This window comes from Suillus plorans (genome assembly GCF_016647745.1).
Source record: "Suillus plorans strain S12 chromosome Unknown HD556scaffold_90, whole genome shotgun sequence".
NCBI classification, from domain to species: Eukaryota; Fungi; Basidiomycota; class Agaricomycetes; order Boletales; family Suillaceae; genus Suillus; species Suillus plorans.
Genome location: NW_024537474.1, coordinates 26,179 through 48,079, shown reverse-complemented (window position 1 = coordinate 48,079; position 21,901 = coordinate 26,179). Strand labels below are relative to the sequence as shown.

At 46.2% G+C, this 21,901-nt stretch overlaps 7 protein-coding genes across 7 annotated transcripts; 4 read left to right on the top strand and 3 right to left on the bottom strand.

The window, feature by feature from the left end:
* Positions 1-949: 949 nt before the first annotated feature.
* HD556DRAFT_1434684 (uncharacterized protein) lies at positions 950-1,498 on the bottom strand (the record flags this gene model as incomplete). Its single annotated transcript, XM_041305353.1, has 4 exons — positions 950-1,002; positions 1,060-1,152; positions 1,208-1,287; positions 1,347-1,498. 4 exons carry the CDS (start codon positions 1,496-1,498, stop codon positions 950-952), a joined length of 378 nt encoding a protein of 125 aa, XP_041154021.1.
* Positions 1,499-2,696: 1,198 nt separating this feature from the next.
* Positions 2,697-7,846, top strand: HD556DRAFT_1042494 (uncharacterized protein). Its single transcript, XM_041295967.1, has 7 exons — positions 2,697-3,491; positions 3,539-3,774; positions 3,824-4,861; positions 4,910-4,967; positions 5,017-5,575; positions 5,627-7,404; positions 7,457-7,846. Exons 1-7 carry the CDS (start codon positions 2,771-2,773, stop codon positions 7,678-7,680), a joined length of 4,614 nt encoding a protein of 1,537 aa, XP_041154020.1. The 5' UTR covers positions 2,697-2,770; the 3' UTR covers positions 7,681-7,846.
* A 4,980-nt stretch (positions 7,847-12,826) lies between these two features.
* On the bottom strand, positions 12,827-14,992 carry HD556DRAFT_1449539 (uncharacterized protein; the record flags this gene model as incomplete). Its single annotated transcript, XM_041307615.1, has 9 exons — positions 12,827-12,872; positions 12,926-13,110; positions 13,165-13,308; positions 13,392-13,571; positions 13,618-13,670; positions 13,721-14,195; positions 14,325-14,407; positions 14,480-14,777; positions 14,828-14,992. 9 exons carry the CDS (start codon positions 14,990-14,992, stop codon positions 12,827-12,829), a joined length of 1,629 nt encoding a protein of 542 aa, XP_041154019.1.
* A 664-nt stretch (positions 14,993-15,656) lies between these two features.
* On the top strand, positions 15,657-16,272 carry HD556DRAFT_1042302 (uncharacterized protein). The gene is made up of 3 exons (XM_041295966.1): positions 15,657-15,782; positions 15,849-16,052; positions 16,109-16,272. The coding sequence occupies exons 2-3, from the start codon at positions 15,859-15,861 to the stop codon at positions 16,167-16,169; spliced, it is 255 nt and encodes an 84-aa protein (XP_041154018.1). The 5' UTR covers positions 15,657-15,782; positions 15,849-15,858; the 3' UTR covers positions 16,170-16,272.
* Positions 16,254-17,383, top strand: HD556DRAFT_1041167 (uncharacterized protein). The gene is made up of 3 exons (XM_041295964.1): positions 16,254-16,640; positions 16,694-16,789; positions 16,841-17,383. The coding sequence occupies exons 1-3, from the start codon at positions 16,385-16,387 to the stop codon at positions 16,885-16,887; spliced, it is 399 nt and encodes a 132-aa protein (XP_041154017.1). The 5' UTR covers positions 16,254-16,384; the 3' UTR covers positions 16,888-17,383.
* Positions 17,227-18,571, bottom strand: HD556DRAFT_1041993 (Emopamil-binding protein). Its single transcript, XM_041295965.1, has 6 exons — positions 18,035-18,571; positions 17,883-17,985; positions 17,639-17,822; positions 17,505-17,589; positions 17,430-17,443; positions 17,227-17,377 (listed from the first exon to the last, which is right to left on the bottom strand). Exons 1-6 carry the CDS (start codon positions 18,182-18,184, stop codon positions 17,278-17,280), a joined length of 636 nt encoding a protein of 211 aa, XP_041154016.1. The 5' UTR covers positions 18,185-18,571; the 3' UTR covers positions 17,227-17,277.
* Positions 18,375-20,914, top strand: HD556DRAFT_1248060 (Metallo-dependent hydrolase; the record flags this gene model as incomplete). The annotated part of the gene is made up of 9 exons (XM_041298745.1): positions 18,375-18,566; positions 18,634-18,780; positions 18,840-18,881; positions 18,930-19,109; positions 19,273-19,387; positions 19,450-19,795; positions 19,861-20,224; positions 20,278-20,683; positions 20,736-20,914. 9 exons carry the CDS (start codon positions 18,375-18,377, stop codon positions 20,912-20,914), a joined length of 1,971 nt encoding a protein of 656 aa, XP_041154015.1.
* Positions 20,915-21,901: the final 987 nt, after the last annotated feature.

The following is a 21,901-nucleotide window of genomic DNA, read 5'->3' as shown; positions in this document are numbered from 1 at the left end:
ATCATTCTGACCATGACTAAAATACCTGAAAGTTGGAAGAAGCATTGGATTGCAGAGATGATTCCGACGTCACTGATAACCAGGACATACGCTTACTTGAGATTCGCGATGATTAGGGCTTTGAGTGTTAAATCAAGCGTAGACAGAGGTTTGGACAACTGATATAACACCGACGTGACACTTGGTATGCGTGAGTGGAGTCATATCTCCTTTTGTCTATCGAGCTCAGTTTACACACTTCAAGTTACGGTGCGAGTGCATACCTCAATCACACTTCATTACCGCTAGTCCAAGTCTCCTCGAGTAATAGGACCATCGGTCTTCAATCATGATGAACGTTTTTAACGTTAAACGTCGGCCTCAGTGCGCGCGAGCGATGCCATTATGTAAATCTCATCAGTGATTCAACTGTATTTTTAGAGTTTCACGTTTGGATTTCTCCATTAATTATACATAGTCTATGGATATTTGAACCTTCGACATACCTGGGTATTTGATAGACCAATGTTGATGCATATATATGGTGTTGGATGACTTAGAAATGAGCCATCTGCATATGCCATACGTATAAGCAGAGGTTCTCTTTGAAGTCGAATTTCAATGAAGAAAAAAACTTGTTAGCGTGGTGACTAAACAAAAAAAAGGCTAGACCCGGACGCTCCACCACGTATCGCCTTCAAAGTTCAAATGCTTCCGCCGGCAAACTGAACACGCATCATGATCCTGATGAACGCTCCGAAGAAGTACAACCATCACAGATGGTCATATTCGAAGCAACTTTGTCGCCACTAAACTACAAATCGTCCAGTAAGATCCGAGTGCATAACTATTACATAGTCCGTCGCATTAAATTTCACTACAGGGAGCACGATTACACCTGCGCGCCCTCCGTTCAACATTGACATTACTTGTTCATCGCATCATTAGGCAGGACGTGGTAGGGTACCGATTAAAGGCCGATGATGGTGAATTGTGGGCTGTAATTACCCGAGTCACCGAAAACTGCGAGTGATGTTGATTAGCTTGTGCGCACCGATCTAGGATGGAATATGAACTTACGGACAAGCGAGTAATTCTGACCTGTAGGCACAGACGGTACTTGAATGGAAACACGACCATCCAAGATGTCGAAGCCGATTGCCAAAGGATGGTCTGAGACATTTGCTCAGCCCGAGTCGGATATGAAATGGGAAGATGGGAAGCTTACCCAGATCAATGATGGTGTTGTTGGCTAGATATACCCTGCCGATCCCGTTGGTGATGCTTACGGGTGCATCATCGGTCTCCCTGCATCCGGTGATTATGAGATTGATGACAAGCGAAGACGAGAAAGAAGAAGCACTGACCAGGTAACATTGTGATGATGACCAGCTATCCAGACCACGCCAGCTTTTGGGTAAATGATCGGAGGGACGAAAACATCCCTGCGCATAGGAGCAGAGAGGGAGAGGCTGAAGAGAGCCAAGAGAGTAAGGATGAAAGTTGTGAATGAGATCATGATGAGTATTGAAGAGTTTAACAGAGTGATCGTAAGTTGGTAGTCGTACAACAGAGAAGCTGCTCGATGGGTCTTTAGAAAGTTGGATGAGCTGGTATTTGTACTCACTGGATAGTAGCCGCGTGACACTTGTGGTAAGAAACGTAAGAAGCCTGACTGGTGCGTTGCCGGCGGATAGTCGATCTTGAATCAAGACTCGGTTCTCTCTAGTTCGGCTCGTTGTCAGATCTTCTGTGCTGCAGCGCGCACGCGGCAATTCAACTTTGAGATATTTGCATTGCACGAACTTCGAGGTAACTTCGAGGTGTTAATTATTTGGAAGCGCTCTCGGTGTGACAGCGGCTTAAGCATCACGATGTGCCTAAGACAATGACTTCATGCTCTCATTTCAGAGTCACAATCAGCCGTTACATCAATGCGTATGCGTGATCGGAAGAGGGGGGGCTGCAGAAGCTTTACCAGTACAGCTATTTAGTACTTATCGGTACCTTGAACTTTTACAAGCCTTTCATTCGTGGGGTCATCGGAAGCCGCAGGTTTCCATCGGACTAAATGAAGCACAAATCTCGTAAATTATCATCAATACACTTATTGGCTCGTTGCTCGCACCTTCTTCCGCTATGAATGTCAGCGGAGGTTCTTGCAGCAATCCTCCAACTGATTGTGAGAGTCGATGAATGGTAATCCTTATCTGAATTCTTCTGCCTCGTGTTATCACGTCATCTGGATAAGCCATTACCACTTTCTCGTGTTACCTGCGCACCATGGGCAAGGTACTGGGCTGATGTACCCGCCTCCATGATGTTTCGGTCTAGCATCCCCAATTCCGCTATTATCGTCCGCTGTGAACTAGACCGGTTTGCAAGCTGGTCTCAGCTTCTGACTAAAATTCGCAAGGCGGCGTCTGTAAATATATTGTCTTGCTTTGAGTGACGAACAACGTTGAAAACGCGTGGTGCCTTCTCCAAATGTATCTGCCAGGCTAGTGGAGATAGTTGTATGCAGCTGCTGCCACAAGCGGGAGAGCCCCTCTGTCGTTCGGTTTCGAGGCAGTCAAGACTTGTATGACCTTTGGGTTTAGGCCAGGCCACAGTGTTTCCCATGGACACAATGCCAAATAGGTGCAAATACTGCACGCGACGCGTAAATTGGCGCGTTTAATTGCAATTATTTTAATATTTGGGTCGCGCTTAGTTTTCGGATGCAGACCACTACGTTGACCTTCACCATCATCTGCCACCTTCAACTAACGTCGTAGTAACCACTATCGACATGGCAGTCTTAACTAGTCTGCCTACACCACCTGCTACGTCTCATAGAGACAAGGAAACAACTAGCTTTCCTGGCTCTCGTGTCGCCTGGACTCAACAGAACCAATACCATATTCTTACAAGTCCAAAGGGTCAAGTTCCCTTGCCACCAACCGCCTCACGCCAGTGTCCTACAAAGTCTATCCTCAAGAGATCAATTCCAAAGCTCCTTACCGTTTCAGAGCAGGGACAACGAGAGGCAACTCCAGAACCAGAAGACCCGCTTGTAAACCTGTCGTATCTTACGCGACCCATCTCCCAAATTCTTGAGTCGGAAACCTCCTTCACCGACCTCATCGATGCCTATGCCGTCCTCGCTGCCCGCATTAGGTCAGCAGTGGCAGGCACAACCGACGCGGACGCTTCCTGGCCTCTGTTTCAGCCGCTTCGTAAGAATACGCAGCTATTCACTGACGCGGTGTGTCGTGACCTCGGAAAAGCGCTTGTGGAACCGAAGTCTCCTGAGCTTGAAAGCGAAAGCGAAGATTTTCCATTTGCTCATGAGGAAGAGGAAGAACTTCCCTCGCTCCTACCTTCTCCGAAAAAGAGTCCTAGTAAGAAAAAACGCGGTATGTCAGCTGGGCAGGCAAAATACGCGCGCGACCTCTGCACTACCTCGCACGGCGTAATGAGGTTGCTTGGATCGGTCTTCACCCTTCCTGCTGTCTACCGTATCTTCACAGGTGCGTTTCTATAGCATTCTGAAGCATGTAGTCTGACATTTTGCAAGACGCGCAATTGGGCGAAATGTTGACAGCTGTCTTGTCTATTCCCATGGCTGATGTGCTTCCGACTCCTAACGCCCGGAAAACGTGTGCACTGTCAATATGGCTTCTGCAAGTTCAGCGCCTACCAGAGGAAGTCCTCGTACCAGCGAAAGACAGAATTGCTTTTGCTCTGCGCCGAGGTATGGAGGGTGAACTAGGCAAAGAAGGCAAAAAAGGATCTGCCTGCGACGGCCTAAAGGTTAACAATGTCATTCTGGCCTCAGTTCGGTGCTTACCTTGTGCTTCAGGCTATTCATGATCTTTCTGTGTATCAACCCTCGACTTTCGTGCCTGCATTCACAGAGTTGCTTCCATCTATACTGGCGAACTTGCTCGCGCCGACTTTACTTCTCCGCACTCAGGCTTGTCACGCGCTCGGTGGTTTCGTCCTAGCTTGCGTCTCTATTCCGCAATCGTCATTGCACGTCCGTATCTCCAAAGCAGTAGCTACTTTCCTTACAACGACTCAACGATCCCCTTCTCCACGTAAGACGCCAACGAAGCCATCGCTAGACCCGATAATTGTTCGTACACTGCGCACGACGTTGAACGCGTTGGAGCCCCAACATGCAGCCCAAGGACCTGTCTGGGCCCTCAGCGTCATCGCCAGCTTCATCGTTTTGTTGGGGCCAGCAGTGTACCTGGACGTTCGATTGACGCGTATAATCTCGGCGCTGCTACAACTCGCCGTGCGCAATAAGAAGAGCTCAGTACGAGGACTTGCTTGTGTTACGTGGCGTTGTGTCGCTTGGTCCTATTTCCGTCCACCCCCATCCTCCACTCATGAGGATAACGTCCAAGATATGAATGACAAGGATGTCGAACTTCTTCGCGAGAACTACTGGAAACTTCTCAAGTCCATTACCGACATGGGTGCCGGTGTCTCAACGGTAGCCGCTCTTTTGGGCGATGATTCTGGAGATGAGGATCGCCTGCGGAAGACCCTGACCCTAGTCAAAGCCATGATCAAAAAGGGCGGTCAAACCTGTGGCGACGGAATGGAGATTGCGAGGATCTTAGTGAGCTTCGAAAACACCGGAGAGAATTGGGCCATGAACAAGCTCCTTCCGCATTCCCTTTTCTCATCAAATCCGGGGCTTCTTACAGCGGAATACAAGACTTTGGCTACCGCCGTGAGGCCAATATTGGAGGAATGTCCTCAGATGAGCGATGTTCGATCCCTGACGAGAGACGAGCTATCTTGCAGTTGGGTATTTGACGACCTCATTGAAATCTGGAGATCTGGACTTGGGTGCCTTGAGCTGCCAGAGGATAGTGGAACACCGGTCAGTTGTACGCCTGGTTTTTGTTTGCACGACTGACATCTAACATAGGGCGATGTCTTGTCAATTTGGGAAGGCCTGCTGAAGGCCAACGTGGCAGTCTTGCAAGGTAAGCATTGGCCGGCGATTCATTCGTTTGATGTTTATGTTGGCTTTAGATGACAACGATGACCATGGAGCTATTGACTTCGCGTCCAAAGCCGCCGCCATACTCGTAGACATTCTTCGTGATCCTAAGCTCGACCTTTCCGCCAAGTTTGGACCTCCACCATCTCAGCAAGCCAGTAGTCCTATTGGCGGAGTCAGAGTTACCCCCAGGCGAACCTCGATACTGTCTCGGTCCAATACCGCTCTCAAGCTCGTTGTAACCAGAGACTTATGGACCGTGGTACGAACCACTTTCCCCAATAATGTGCTTCATTCTGCTGGTGCGAGGCTCCTTGCGTGTTTGATGGAGGACGAAGCCGACCTCGTCTGGGAAACGGATTCTCCGGATGATGCTAGGAAACAATGGGCCTACCTCTGCGCAGAAGTTTTAGTCGTCTGCGAATTGGATGATTTGCGAGAATTCTGGGCAAAGAGATCGCGGGCTATGGCTATGATGTCCTATGAGCCAGGAGTTCAGAGCCTCGTGTGGGGCTGCTTCGTTGAGAAGTGGACCGAGGACGCCGAGGGGTCTTGGGAAGGAGCCGCCTCGTTACTCGGTGTTCCTTTCGGGTATGCATCCTCATTGTCTTCTGTCTTTTAGAAGATCTGACCTTTTTGCAGGAAATCAAGCGCATGGGATATGACTAATGACGAATTCGACACCTGGGATAACTTTTTGCAGCATGCTGTCAATAAAGCCCTCGATTACGGTATCGATGCTTCCACTGTGCTCGATCGTGTTGCAGAGATCGTCTCCGAAAACCCATGCCCCGCCTATGCATCGTCGACTCGCGTTGCTGATCTACTGCTCACGCACCTTGACATGGCTGACGCCCGCCAGCTTCCCTCATACATCTTCGACTTTGTCAACGACACGCTGCAGTCTACATACCCGCCCGAGCCTCGGAACAAAGTGACGTCGATCTGGATGATACGATCACTGATCCGCGTAGTTGATGCGTGCCCTGTGGAACTTCGACTGAATCTTTTGGAGACGCTTCAAGAAGGCATCAGCCTTTGGATATCGGATGAATTCCACGTGTTCAATGAAGATGAATATACTGGGGATTTGCTCCCGCTATATCAAACTTCTTTGTTGGGCATGCAAGAACTTCCGAGGAGTGTTTATGTGCTCGACACGCTATCAGCTCTTATCGAGTCCGTGTTTTACGGTCGTGGCGACAAGCCTTCAATTGCATATGAATCATTTGAAGAATTCTGGCAGTCGACTTTCGCTAGCCACCAAGAGCCAGAAGGAGGGTGGCCCGAGAGAATTCAAGCTTGCGTCAAGTGGTCTTCCAAACCGTGTGTAGCGGAGGAATTGGCTCTAGAAGTTTCCGAGATTGTTCCTCAGATAGAAGAACCCGAGTCAGGATCTTCATCCGATAGTCTAGACAGCGATGATCATCAATATCCTAGCTCTCAAACAACTCCCGAGCTTGATTCGCCATTCGTTTCTGACCAAAATGACTTGCCCTCTTCAGGCCACCTCACTAATGTGTCACCATTCGTCGGTCGACTCGGACCCGCACTCTTTTCCCCTTTCGAAACTTTAGAGTCTGACTCTCCACTATTTCCCTCTATCTTCTTTCCAACAACGCCGACGCGTCAAAACCGTGCTGAGACACCCCCTCGCCCCCAAAAGCCCTCTGCTACTCCAGAATCGTTCCATTCGCTCTTGCTTCGTTCACCCGCTTCGACATTACCATTGCCCTCAGTTCCTCCATCGACACCGCGGAGGTTACCAGCCAAGTTAGAAAAGACGCCATGCAGTGCGTCACCAGGCAAGCGGCGGATGCTCGAGGACAAGGAAAACATGTCACCTGTTCGGTCGGTCATGCAACGCATCGCGAACAGTTCTCCGAGCAAGGAAACTGCCTCCTTATCCATGCTTGGACAACGACGACTACTTGACGACCCTCTAGACGATAACACTATAAAAGGAAGGAGAGCATGTGGAACCTTCATTCGTTCTTCCATCGAGTTTCCATACGTTGATGCAGATAGTGATCTCGAGGACGAACTGGTTGTGGCGAGCCTTCTCTCCCCGAGCAGATCGTCAGTGTCGAATATCTGTTCAGCTCCAGTTGTCAATGTCTGCAAGAAGCGGAAACGCATTCTCATGGATGCTGTTGTTCTCCCTCCGCTTGAAGAAGTTCGCCTTCGGTGGCAGATGCAACGTCGGGCTAGCATTGAGCAGCCGTCCGTTATGACTACCCCCAGCAAATGCATGCGACGCACGCGTTCTTTACCTTTGCTCTCGGATGCTGAAATAGATGAGTCTGATTGTCGCCAGAAGAGGATAAGGCTCTGGGACGATTCGGATTCTACTACCTTGGAGGAACAATTGTCTTCTTCGCCCCTGAGGGCTCTGGAGGACATACAGATGGCAGGTAGTGGTGAGTGTAAATCTAATTTCGATCATCACATGTGATTAATCATTCTGATCAGATGATTCTATCATGCTCACTGGGCCTATACGCGAGCCATACAAAGGATCAGATGATGATCTTCACGCCGTCGAGGTTCCTCCCCAACATCTAGTATCACCAGCTCCGCGAAAAATGGCGCATGACCTATCTAGCGACCCCCCTTCGAGTCCATCCAGAGAACTACTCGCTCGTCGCAAACATCGCATGGTTTCCCTTTCTGAAAAGCCAAGTTTATCAGTCTGACCAGCATCATATCCACTGCACACATACCAACAATATTCGTCTCATACTTATGATATGTATCATTAACTCTCTCGCTGTGTCTATTGTAGCTGTCATGGATTTGTCATTATCGTAATTACAGGAAATTGTACTGCAGATCAAATGAAATACTTATGATATGATGATACTAGACTCTGAGTCGCAGAACTTCATGATTGATACGAACGAACCACCCAGTGGCGGGCACTGGTGGGCATCAGAAGATCCCGATCGACAGTCGACCGGTGTGTTCCCCGTCGATAAAATCCTGTCCATCGCTCCTGTCTAGGTATTACTCTCGGCATTCGAAGGTGTTGAGTAACTGACAGGGCCGTTGCAGTAAGATGAAACGATCAAGCCCTCGACCATCCTTAATTGCAAGGGGTAAATTCAAGCTATCGGTGTCGATTCCGATCCGACGAAGACAACGTCGATTCGGTGGGACCATCAACCATGCATAGATCTTGATTGATGCCCGTGACTAAAGTTCGAGGCTGGCCAGATCTATGCGGTCAACATTATTTAGCCACGATCATGATCCTCAGTTTTTACTCTTCGTCGCAGATAGTGCTGTTAATTTCTGCTGAAGGACACGCGGAGCTACTAGGTGCAGCAAGGTTTCAAAGACGACTGTAACGGTCATCCGTTTCCTATGGATCTGATTGACGACGTTGTTCTGTGCCTCTGCATGGAAGGGGAAATAACATTTTAATTGACTGACTTCGCATTACAGATACAAATCGCCGTTTCTGACCGGCAGACGGGTACCATTGAAACCGACCTAGACTTGAACCGTCATTGAAGGGCTACGATGTTCCCTTACCGTATTTTCCAATTTACTTCAATTTCGTTCCTGTCGAAAATTTTCCCGTATATTAACTTAACAATGCTGTTAAATTTTTGAGTTGCAAGCGCAAGGATGATCGGGAGAGAGGCAACGCCAAAAAGACAGTATGTGAAGCAGGTATGATAAATTAAGGAAGTGACTGCTGGAAGTCTGGGGATCTGGAATAGCGGTCAAGATGAGAATTCTACAAAGGAATAAAAGACCACGCACGAGTCTCTCGATATCCTTTCATAGCTTCGGAATTATATCCGGGTCTGGTGACTCATCTGCCACCGCTGCGTTTTCAAAATGTGTGGCAGAAGTTGTCCGGACCAGACTCCAAACCAGTCGGCGGTGAGCAATAGCCACGAACCAAATACAACCACATACGATTTCTTAACAAGATGGTTATGATAAAGCATGACAAAAGCAATGAAAACGCAAAGGATCTTCATGACTTTAAGATAGAGTCAAAGTAAGACAGATGAGTTGTAGTGTAAGTCCTTCACAACATCACATCCATTTTAAAATTGTCATTTGTGTTCTATCAAAGGAGGAGATGACTCCGTGAATAGTAAATGTAAGGACTACACTGTAATCAACAACTTCCGTAAGTTTGGTCACATCACGTGATGTTTGCTGAAACTCACACCAGAGACATTGCCGGATTTGCTGGAGGGTAATATGCGGAACATATTTGTAAAGTATTTTACATCTATTGTTCAACGTCAAACCTAAACAAATAACGCACAAATGTGAAATTTATGGTCAAAATTGATTCCCTACCAGATTTATCTCCAAATGAAGAATATATAGACAACAATATTTAGAATTTGAAAGGAAGCCTTTGTTTTTGCACCAGATCCATGCTCATATTGAAACTATGACAATAATATCTTGTATGTGCAGATCTGGTTTGTATTATTCTGAATTTGTTCGATGACTGACCAATAAGAAATTTCTATACCAAATATGTATAGGGTTCATATTGAAAATTTGTAATTAAAATTGATCAGCCACCATATTCATACTTAAAATTTATATATGACATGTATCTTAGAGCAAAACAGATTTTATTTCAAAGTTTAGTTATAAGATGCCATCAGATTTAGGATATTGTCCCTCCAATTTGCCTAAATGTCATATCATGAACATATGTAAAATTTGATACCCAATACTACAGCAGTACAGATTCCATCACCAATGCAAAATATTTCTGCAGATATGATACCAATCTGTCCTGCAGACAGATTCCGTTCTGCCTCAGGTGTCAATGATCCCTGACTCTACGAAGTAGTAAGAGTCTGTTTGGCCAGCAAAATTTCACAATTTCCACTTGAAATTTCAGTACAGTACAAATAATCTCAAATAGTTTGAGATGTCACACTGATAACAGGTATCACTGGCAGTAGTATCAATCTTGTACACTACCATTCATCATTGCATCCAGCATCCAGCAGAAATTAGGATGCCCTCTGACCCTAATCAAGACCCTCCGGACGTGGATGATGCTGAAAGGTCCAATGCTGCCAATGATGGGATGTTAGTACCTATGAATGTGGAGGAAGCTGGTGAAGATGAACATCAGGAAAACAACCTGAAATTTATATGACCAGGTAGAGCTGACAAATCAAACCCATTATGATACACCTAGATCTAGAATTATATATTATTATCATTGTATAACATGTGTATGAACAAATATAAGACTATGCCAAGGACATGTCATTTTGATATACATCTTACAAGTATGCACCATATGTATGAAAGAATATATAGCTATGCTATGGACATATCATTTTGATACAAATCTTATAAGTATGCAACATATGTATGAAAGAATGCAAGACTATACAAAAGACATATCATTCTGATACACATCTTATAAGTACGCAACATATGTATGAAAGAATATATAGCTATGCCAGGGACATATCATTCTGATACACATCTTATAAGTATGCAACATATGTATGAAAGAATATATAGCTATGCCAGGGATGTATCATTTTGATACCCATCCTATAAGTATGCAACATATGTATGAAAGAATATATAGCTATGTCAGGGACATATCATTTTGATACACATCCTATAAGTATGCAACATATGTATGAAAGAATGCAAGGCTATGCCAAGGACATATCATTTTGATACATATCTGACAAGTACATGACATATGTATGAAAAAATATAAGACTATGCTAAAGATATATCATTTTGATAAGTATCCGATAAGTATGTGACATATGTATGCTGTAATTGGTTGGTTGAAGATAAATTGACTCATAACATGTTATGACAACTTCATCAAAAATCAGGGAGAATTCAATTTTGATATGGAATGATAATTCTCCAACATGGCAGTGTCAAGGGAAACCATGATACATTCTATCCAAGGAGCAGCCACTTGGGCTCTATCACATGCTAACATCATCAAGCTTCCAACAATGTATTGACACATAGTAGAGGAGAAGTGGAAGGGAAAACGAAACCTCGGAAACGGACATGAAGATCACGCACTGCAGGGGGAATGACTTTATATGTTTACAACCCAGATGTTAGAGGTTCTTAAGGCCGAAGGATCACATTGTCAAGAGCGCAAACAATAAGCGGATGATAATTGAAGACAGTGATAGTAGCAAAAATAACATAAACCAAAACTAACACACATATGCGGAATACCAGTACAATAGTGAGAAAATGGACGACGAAAGGAGAGGTTTGGTACAAACAGGTAGCACAAAGATCACAAGAGCATGGAAGTATTGGCAGAGAAGGATAATGATGACTCTGAAACCCAATCCCCGAGATAGTCCTCAGGTAGATGTGAGTCAAACATTAGAGCCTCGGAACATATGCCTACAGTAAAATTAGTAGGAATGAGCTGAAAAAAGTTACATGCTCACCATCTGACGTGCCCTCGAACTCGGACAGGCGCTCCATAGCTTCCGCAAACATGTCCACTTCAGCTTGTGCGTGTTGCTTCTTTAGGTCTAGAATACAGACATCAGATTTGAGCACATTCACAGATTTTTGTTCCTTCGTTTTGAAGCTCTCGTTGTCAATAATGTATACCGATTTGCATTCGGCGAAGGATGTGTTCATGTAAGCACGGTACGTGACATTATCTACCCAGGTTTTCAACAACCGAGGTAGCAAAAGCAAATTGTCTGGCTGCACAGTATAAGAACACTGGATTCTCATAGACTAAATAGCATGTACCCTTAAAAGGCATTTGGCAAGATGAGGTACTTCCATAGTTTTCGGAGAATCGAGAAGCGCGCGGATAGTATCAGGGTCAACCTGCATAATGCCTTGAACGTGCGACGATGCGAGGAGCCATGCATTACATTTATCTTCAGTTGCCTTTGAAGGTTGAAAGCCATCGACATTGACCGAACTATGCACCGGGCGTACTCCAGCATACACAGCTATGTCGACTGTAACCGGTTTGTGTCGGTCAACTAGAAAACACATTTTCAGTATCAGACAGAATTTTATCTTTTCAACAGCATACTGGGGTGATTTCTACTTTCAAGTTCTTCGCACAAGTTCGCGATAGCATTACTGAATGATGAGACTTCCATTTGAGCTCGATACATTCGATCTTGCATCAAACACCGTCCTTCTTGCAAAAGGAATACCATACAACTCCCCTCTTCTCACTGGAGCTGCGTGTGCACTGCGACCTCCTTGAGGCACATGTCAATCAGAGCCGTAAGATCATGTGCATCGACCAATCCAAACACCACAGAAGCTGTGATAATGAGAGATTCTGGAAGCTGAACGTGAAGTTATAAAGATGATATTTTAGAAAATATGCGAAGGCACTGACAGTGCCACGGCCCTTCGTCTGGAGCCAACCAAGCAGAGCAGCCTCGGTTTGTTCAATTTCAAGAACGTGAAGTATTGGAATTGTTGGTCTGACACCCGGACAAATATTATTTAACATGTTGAAGTTGAAGGGAGCAGGAAGGGGACGTTCTCACGATGGTTGAATACTATCATGCAATCTATAGTTGGACTATGGCGGATTGTAAACCAAAAAGGGTATAAAGCAATGTGATGGCGATCAAATTTAAAAAAAAGTTTGCTATGTGGCCATCGTTAGTAAGCAAAGTTCAATACCCAGAATGGCGTAATTCTAACCTTTGGGTGGGTTGGTAGTTTTTGCTGTGGCGACTATCATGATATCACAGACGCTTGCAGCAACAGATGTTCATGTAAAAATTTAGTGATCACAGGCAACATATTGTACACATAGCAGATACAGCCGTTAAGTGACACAATGAAAATAAACTACTTCTTCTTCTTGGGCCGGGAAATACGATAGACATCGGTTTCGCTGTACATTGCACCTTAGTTGTGGGACAAAACGCACATTTTGAGTCAACTCACGTTATAAGGGTCAAACTCCTCAGTGTTTGCCTGAATAACTGGATGTCAGGATCGTTGTGCTGTTGCAAGAGGATTGGACCCATCTCCTTCAATTCTGAAAAAACTTGGCTGGGGCATGGAAATGTTGCCAACAAAGTGTCACAGTTTGGGTAATGGGAGAGTCTTTTCAGTAAGACCTCATAACACTGATGTAACAATTGAAGTCAACCAAAAACCCAAAGATGAGTGAGATCACATACAGATGATGCGAAGAACGTCAATGCCTCCCACGGTGGATGTGGAGCATTGCAAAACTTTGCGGGTTCAAGATCGGCGATGGTCAATCGGACATTGCATGTCTCCTGAGAACGGAAGACAACGTGGTAAACGATCTCTTTAGCTATCTGGTGGATCAAGAATCAGTAAAATCCATTTTCCTGTGAGAAAAATAAGAGTTTGACAATGGCTGAAAAGGTAGAGAACTCACGGAAAGTGGGAGCATGTTTGCCCATGGCCTGATGAACATCCGAGCGCAGTCTAAAATCTTGTCTATCAGAACATCACCGTAGGCACCGTCCCCGAGGCCAAAACCTGTGCGAGAGTCGTCGAGGGTGTCGTGCAGCTTGCACCTCACATCATAGGAAAATTGCAAGAACCATGGAACAGCCTATTCTACAGTAAGTCGAGTACATGAAAGCAAGAAGGACACGTACAAAGTCCAATATGTCATTTTGAGAAAGAGGCTTCTTTGTGACTTTAGAAAGAACTGGAAATGAATCAACACATGTAGGAGGTATTAGGAAAATGAGTTCTTACCGGTCTCCAAGGTCGAAGGATCAACCTCGGACCTCATCAGGCTGAGGGGCCAGAGTTGGTGGATTATCTCGACTCTCTGGCCACGTTCAGTTGTAAGGGCCAATAGGTGGGGATTGGGCGTTGCACCACAGCAGACAGCAATCCTGATCAGCATTCGAATATGGGCAAGCGGATATCGCCACTGATCATTCGCCTGCATGATCCCACCAATAGTATGGTCTGCAGAAGTACTTGCTTGGGGTTGGGCAGGTATGGCTGCATTTTGGTGCAATCCAATGGCGCTGCTTGTACTTGCTGCATTGCCATTCGCGGACTCGGAGCAAATCCAAGACTGTGAATAGATGGATGTTCCCTGGCCAGATGCAGTCAAGATATCTGAAAACGCAATCAGGTCCTCATTAGTGACTTTATGGTACCCAGTAGGGTAGCCCGCAAGATGAACAACAGTCCCTCGAAGAGGGTTTGTCTCATCGACCTACAAGGGTGTCAAGTAAGATAGATTCCCATTGGAAGGCGGGACTTACGTAGTGGTATAAATTATACACACTATTCTCACAGCTCACCATCATCAGACAAGGCAGATTCAATCGATGGAGTAGCCAACGGCACCAGCCTTGCATCCCTTTTTGGGGGCCTCGCTGCTATCAGGCTCCAGCTTGGGCTTAGCAGTCCCCTTGCCCTTGCCACCTTTCAACTGCACCTCAGTTTTCTCCTTCTTGGCAAGAGGCTTCGACACTCATCCTGATGGTGCTGATGCACATTTTTTGCCTTTAGCTGGAGGTGGGAGTAATGGTTGTTCCAACTCATCAGATGAGGCTGGTTTTTTGTTGAGTTGAGGTGTAGAGTGAGGACAGACATGAGTCGAGGTAGAATGAAGCATGGGGGCAGGTTGAATTGGCGTGGGGTCAGGTTGAATTGGTGTGGGGGCAGGGTGACTCAAGTACATAGATCCGGGTGTGTACATGCAGAGAGGTGGAAGGCTGAAACCATGGTGTGTGGGGTGGGAGTTGGACAGTTGAGGCAGTGGACCCTGCCTAAATGAACATGAAGCTTCGAACTACATAAAGGTTGTCAGCACAAGAAGCAAACATGTAAAATCTTGCTTACCTCTGTAGTATGGTTAAATGCCTGAGGGTGGCCATAATGCGCGAGTTCTGCATGATTATGTTCTTGAGTGGTTGAAACAAATGCTGATGGGGTGGACTGTGAATTATTTGCATCGGAGATGTTGGAAACGGTAGAGGGGGCGCTGAAATGGGCAGAAGATGACATTTTGAATAAGGATGGTAGATGACAAGCTCGACAGAAAAGCTAAGGACAGAAGGGAATCCAGGAGACAATGTTTTGGGGCAGGGCCACCTAAATAGGAATGAAAATCACCCAAATCAGGCATTTAGTGCGCTGAAACCGCAGTTCAGACATCTGTGGAGGGGTAGCTACCCTTCCACAGATGTCATATTTACAGCAGCGAGTGTTTAACAGGCTTTGACAGGTCGAAGGCACTACCTACCAAATTTGGCTCGGCTATTCGGCTAACTTGCATTTTGGATGTGGCATTATCAGGAATTTTCCTGTAAAACCTTACAGGAAGTCAACCATTAACCTCCCCTGGTAGGGCTACCGGTACAGCAACCGTATCTGTCAACGGTTGCCATACAAACCATCTATGATGGTGACAGTGTGTGGCCCTACTACCTAAGCTGCACTTATGTCAACATTTCTTTGAATTCTTAACCAAAGTTTGCCGATGTTTCATGGAGCTTACTGAGCTTATTGATTTTTCAGGAAATTTCCTTGAATGCCACTATTAAATAGTATAATTTAACATCAAGTCTGTAAGTTAGCAACCAGTTTGTGATAGTCAACAGGACGTGACAAGTCACGTGAAATACATGTGACCTTGTGTGAGCAGCGCGTCAGCTTGTGCCTCGTGTGTCCGCGGTCTCCTGCCTAGGGCGACGAAGCAGTAAGTCGGGTCGTGGGTGAGATTACCCATGGAATGACGGAAAGCCGAACGGTGCGTCTCAAGATCTTGCGGGATAACTATTTCGTTGGGTGAAGTGTAAGCCCGGTGTCCGGTGTCCGACGTTGATGGTCTGGTTCACGATCTCATTGCACTGACTCACAGGCTACAGCGTATGCCAGCGATTTACGTGGATCGATTATCTTCCTTGGTGTGCCTACTATGTAGTGCGGGAAATTTGTTCAAGATCTTGACGACTATAGCCCTCGCCGCTAATATCCGCTACCGTTCCGTACGGCCATCAATCATCATATTGTTGGGAAAGAAGTTCAGGACTTCTTCATGGTCACTACCGCGGGTTCCTGGAAGGTTTGCTCAGGTTTTTTCATGAAGTATTTTGAAGAATACGAACGGTCCATCCTTAGAGGTATTGTGAGCCCAAGCCCATCTGCCTACAGTGGTCTTGTTAGCATTCAGCCTTCTTAACAAGATCTTCCTTACGTCTTCGATCATATATATGTTTCAATCACGGGCCCACACGCGGTAGCTACAACAAATAGAGCCAAGCCTCTCGCCGCATATATAAATACTCGCCTTCAATTTCGACTACCCTCAATCTTCCCGTCTCCTCACGTTCAATATAAGCCTTGAAACCAGGCCAACCGCCCACATCCCACTCTTTTTCACGACTTCAATTCAGAATGTTCAGCATCGTGACGATTTTCTCTATTTTTTCTGCCTTTTTGTTGGCATTTTCTACCGCTGCACCTGTCCATCCCGTTGAACTGCTCGCCTGGAGCCCTACCATCCTTAGCCCTACCCCTCTCACATCTTGGCCCCGTGGTTCCACGCAGACCGTGACCTGGGCGACAGACAATGTCCCTGCTGAGAAAATGAATTCTACTGGTCTCCTATTGTTGGGGTACCTAGAAAACGATTCCGAAAACCTAGACATCAGTATGTTCATTTCTTAATCATGTCATGAATACCGTTGTTGAAATGCAATCTAGAGCATCCCCTTGCTGTGGATTTCCCCATCATCAGCGGCAAAGTTACGTTCACTGTTTCCGGGAACGCCACGGTTCGCAGCAATGCTATCGTTGTCTGTATGTATCGCTTGTCATTTCGCTGGGTGCATTTCTGACACGTGTTTTCAGTGTTCGGTGATTCCGGAAATGCTTCTCCAGAGTTCTCCATCGTATGAGCTTGTGCCTCGGGCCTTTAGCCTGAAGCTCAATCGGACTCAGCTTGGAACTCGAGATGACTTAATAACATCATGGACATGGACTTAGCTTTACTTCTTTTACTTGATCACGGACTTGATGCCCTACGCTTGATTTTTCAATTGATTCTGCTAAAGCAGAGACGAATTTCTTTTCCTTCTACAAACATAGAATTAGGTTGCTTCGGTACACACTATGTGGACTAGTTACTAACATTGCGCTTGGTTCGCAAATCATTTCAGTGCACGACTAATATTCACGATCGTCTGACTTGATATCGATAGCAAAGCAATCTGACGTGAACCACACAAGGTCATAAATATAAGGTATGGACAACATAGATACCAACCAAGTATATTAGCGTTAGGGATTTAGTTCTTCTTTGTTTTCGTAACCGTCTGAGCGCGGCGCAGTGAGCCAGCAATGTGTCCGTATGAATCCCACATCAGCCAGACTGGAATGACTACCCAGCTGAGATAAAGCATCAGAATTGACAATGATAAAACCATATGCTTAGACTCACATGACGTTCATAAACTGTCGCGATCAAAATTAGGTGAGACACTTATAGTCATAGTACGAGACGGGGAATGCTCACGAAAAGATAAACCCAGAGATAGAGCGGGTTAGAAGTATCCAAACTTGGGCTTCCCGTCAACCATTCCGGACAGAACGTCATCCATCTGGAAAGAGGGTCACTAACTTCAAGGTTACTTGCAACGAAATACATACCCGCCATACAGCTCAGCGGTGCTCAGGACGATGATCCAATAGTGACGGGCAGGGTCGTCCTTAACGATTTGCCTTATAATGTAGCAGCACATAGGTGCCGCACCTAGGACCGTCAAAATCTCCAGGGAGACGACAGTGGGATCAGAAACACCCCATCGCGCATCTGCACGGGTATACTCCTTCCCTAGATAAGCAATTATCTAGTTTAAGGATTGAGGACCAGCATGAAGCTTAGATCACTCACACATTTCAGCAAATGGCCCCTCGCTGGAGTTTACGGTCCTGCCAAAGGTCGAGAGGTATAGGAATGATCCCTCAAAAGAGAAGTGAATCAATGCATCAAATGCCTGTCGATGTTGTCAAAATAAAGCCTGATGTGCAAGTAGACTGACGAACCAGCCAGATGAAAGTAAACGAGTCCTGCCAGCGCGCGTTCTTCGGCAGTAGAATCTTTGCGCCAGTGGTCGCAACGAAGGCCATGGCAGCCACCCCAGCTAGAGAATACGCTGAGGTTGCGGTGAATATCTCCGGGCCATTGGACGTCATGGTGTAGAGTGTGATTTTGTAAGAGAGTGCAACGGCCGACTTCTCCCACGTTTCCTTTCCGCTGTACTTTTATTGAAGCAGCTCTAGTAAGTAGCAGACACGATCGTCGGTGATTGCACCTAGTGACACGTCATGCTAATTATAAATTTCGGTAGAACTCTCAAAAGACGTTCAATACACGACCGTCACGATGGTGTCCTACTCTCTTTCTGAAAACGCGTACCTTAAAATCTTCTTTCACGCGGCGAAACATCCTCACCTACCAGTGAACGGTGTTCTACTTGGTAGACGAGCCTCGGACGTGGTAGTGATAGAGGATGTCATCCCACTGCTCCATCACTGGACAAGCCTCAGTCCTATGATGGAGATCGGACTTGATTTGGTACGTCACAGTCATTCTATGTCAATACAACGTTCGTCATGATACTGACAGACAGTAACGCTTCTAGGCGAAAGGATATGCTGAAGCACAAGAGATGGCTCTAGTGGGGTACTATCAAGCAAGCGAGAGACTAGATGACACCGCTCTTGCGCCTGTCGGCGAGCGGGTTGCGCAGAAAATTCGTGACCAATTTAACGATGCAGTAGCATTTGTTGTGAGTAGATGGATAAGCCACTACAACTAGGAAACTATCTACTTAATTCTTGTTTCAAGATTGACGGCGACAAGTTGGGAACAGGAGATCCTGCTTTACTCGTATGTTTAAGCCATTATCGTGAACTCATGATGTCTAACACGCAACAGCCATATCTGCCACAGCCTTCTACGTCATTCTGGCGGCCATGCATAGCGCAAAGTCCTGCATTCACAACGGGATCAATTTTTTTGCTAGACAAAGCTGATTCACCTGCGCGCGCAATTAGCCTTGTTCGCGACCATAATCTTCACGAGAAATTCGGAGACTTCGATGACCATCTAGAGGATGTAACGATAGATTGGTTGCGGAACAGCGCTTGTAGAGTAGAGAGCTCTGAAACGTGAACGGAACTCTCCGTGGACCATTTCGTGTAGCATTATACACTGGCACGTGGCTAATTCCCGCAAGGGATGGGCTTATCATGATCTTCAGAACAGTACATCAGAATAGTCACAAACATCATCATTGTTGTTGACTACCATGACGATTGTGACTGCTTTCAAAGGTACTCTGGTTCATTGCCCTTCATTGGGGCAACTCGAAGTTCTTGAAGATCATATTTTACGTGAGGATTTCATATTCCATCATGCGATCGTCGAGACATTAATCCATCTGCGCGTGCCTTAGTTGTGGATCACCAAGGTTTCATAAGTTATGTAGGACCTGCTGGCTCCGAAGCATCTAAGGAATTTCTAGCAAGAATCGACATACCCATCACAACCATACCATCAGGAAGCTTTTTACTTCCGACATTCTGCGATCTGCATCTCCATGCGCCCCAGTTCTTGTTCCAGGGAACTGGTCTCCATCTTCCTCTGATGCAGTGGCTAGATGAGTATGCGTTCAAGTCTGAAGAAAGCTTGGACAACCGACCAGAGTTGGCAAAGGCAGTTTATGTACGTCTTGCAGAGCGCCTAAGAGACGCCGGAACTGGCGCGGTTCTGTTGTTTGGGACGATCAACACCACAGCGAAGTAAGCGCAAAGCTCAACAGGAACGCCATATCGCAAACGGACGTGCTAACTGGAAAGAATCACAGTCTAATCCTTGCAGAAGCCATGCAAACCATCGGTATACGAGCGCTCGTAGGGAAGCTGTCAATGGATATCTCGTCCCGGCCCTCCTACGTGGAGTCTTCCGCTCTATCTTCAATACACTCTGCCGAGGAATTCATCGACGGCTGTCGCGACTTGGTTTCATCTTATGAACCACACAGACGTCTCGTTGAACCTGTGATTACACCACGGTTTGTGCCAACGTGCTCGGATGAGCTTTTACAAGGGCTCGGAAAACTCGCTCGTGACAAAGGAGTTCGAATCCAAAGTCACTTGGCGGAGGCCCACGAAGCAGTGCAGTGGGTTTTGAGCGAACGCCACAAAGACGATATCGATGTTTTTGATAACGTGAGTGATCCTCGTGTTTAATGAATGCCGAGTTGATAACGTTCAAATCCTAGTTCGATTTACTCACGGAGAAAACTGTCCAAGCCCACTGTACATTCTTGGATACAGACATGCTGTCGCGTATGGCTGGCAGCTGTTCCGCAGTGGCACACTGTCCTCTTTCGAACTCGTATTTTTCGGAAAAGCCATTCCCGCTCCGTGAAGCGTTGGACCTTGGCGTACCCATCGGTCTTGGCACAGATATCGCCGGTGGATATAGCATAGATATCATGAACAGCATGAGGCAGGCCGTGGCTGTTTCCAGGATCAGAGACGGTACAAGAAAACTGAGCGGTGATGGACGGTCTCTCGCAATCGATTGGAAAGACGCGTTGTATTTGGCTACCAGGGGAGGGGCCACTGCACTCGGTCTTTCATGCGGAGTCTTCCAAGCTGGTGCTCCTTTTGACGCTCAATGCAGTGAGTTGAATAACAAACACAAGAAATAATACCTAAACGAATGATGCTGCAGTTGAACTGTACAAAGAAAGCGACAAGGGAGTGGGTGCGCTCGATTTCTTTGAGCCACAGTCAGGTATCACATTGGGTGTACTGGAGAAGTGGTGGTGCATTGGAGACGAACGGAACAGGCGTAGCATTTGGATACAGGGACAGAGGTTAGATGTGAAAAATGCTCCAAAGCGCGCGTAGCTCCTCCCTATACAGGTATAGATATCTTGAGCTTGTTGGTTGTTGGTTGTAAACTGATGCCATTGTTTTTTCCACTCCGATTCAATAGGTTCAGTTTTCCATGTGTTGCAAATGATGTACGTTAATCCTTCTCTCAGAATGAATGTTCAGTTCGTCCAGTACTGAGTCTTCTAAAATACGGCTCTTTCCTGTGTGAACGCTCTTTGAAATGCAAGTCCCTCTACCGTCATGAGTGTTGACGAGAGTAGTTTGGCATTCCACGGAGACGTGCAACGTGACTCGAGAATCAAGACTAATCTATGATCTTCTGTGTGTGGACATGTGTCACCTAAATTGTCGGTCGTCCTTTCCCAACATCACACTCATGCTCTGACATGGATGTATATACTGACCCTGGTTCTTAGGAATAAAGCGGGCACAATAATTAGGGTTTTCAGGGGCGGCACCGCCGCGGGAGTATGTCACTATGAAAAATGCAATTAATCTCGACCACAGGAACGACTGTCAAAAGAATTTAACTAAACTGCCGACGGCGCACGCCCAATGATTGTGTCATACAGGTTCTCAGCCCACTGCGCTTTGCAGGCTTCGGCCATTTTATGACAGGACGCGGTGATGCTAATCGTATTGTGTTACGCGGTGAACCGAGATGAAGCAAACCCTTCCATTGACTCAGACGTCTAGCGACGGACCGCGTTTGAGACAGATACGGGGTTGATACCATCTTGTCAACTGTGTAATACTCAGCCCACTGCGTCCCTTGCAACATCTCGAGCCCATTCGCCAGTACCTTGCCGCTAGGGTCTCATGATTGAAAGAGAAAATAACTAGTGCCTGACGTCAAAAGTCTGACAACCAGATGGGAGAGTGATCGGTCGTTCTATGGGAAGTACATACACAGTATGTACTAATACTGGCATTCTGACGAATTTAAGAACAAACAATGTACAGAAAAGATGGTGCAACTGTAGCTGGGGTAGAAGGGGG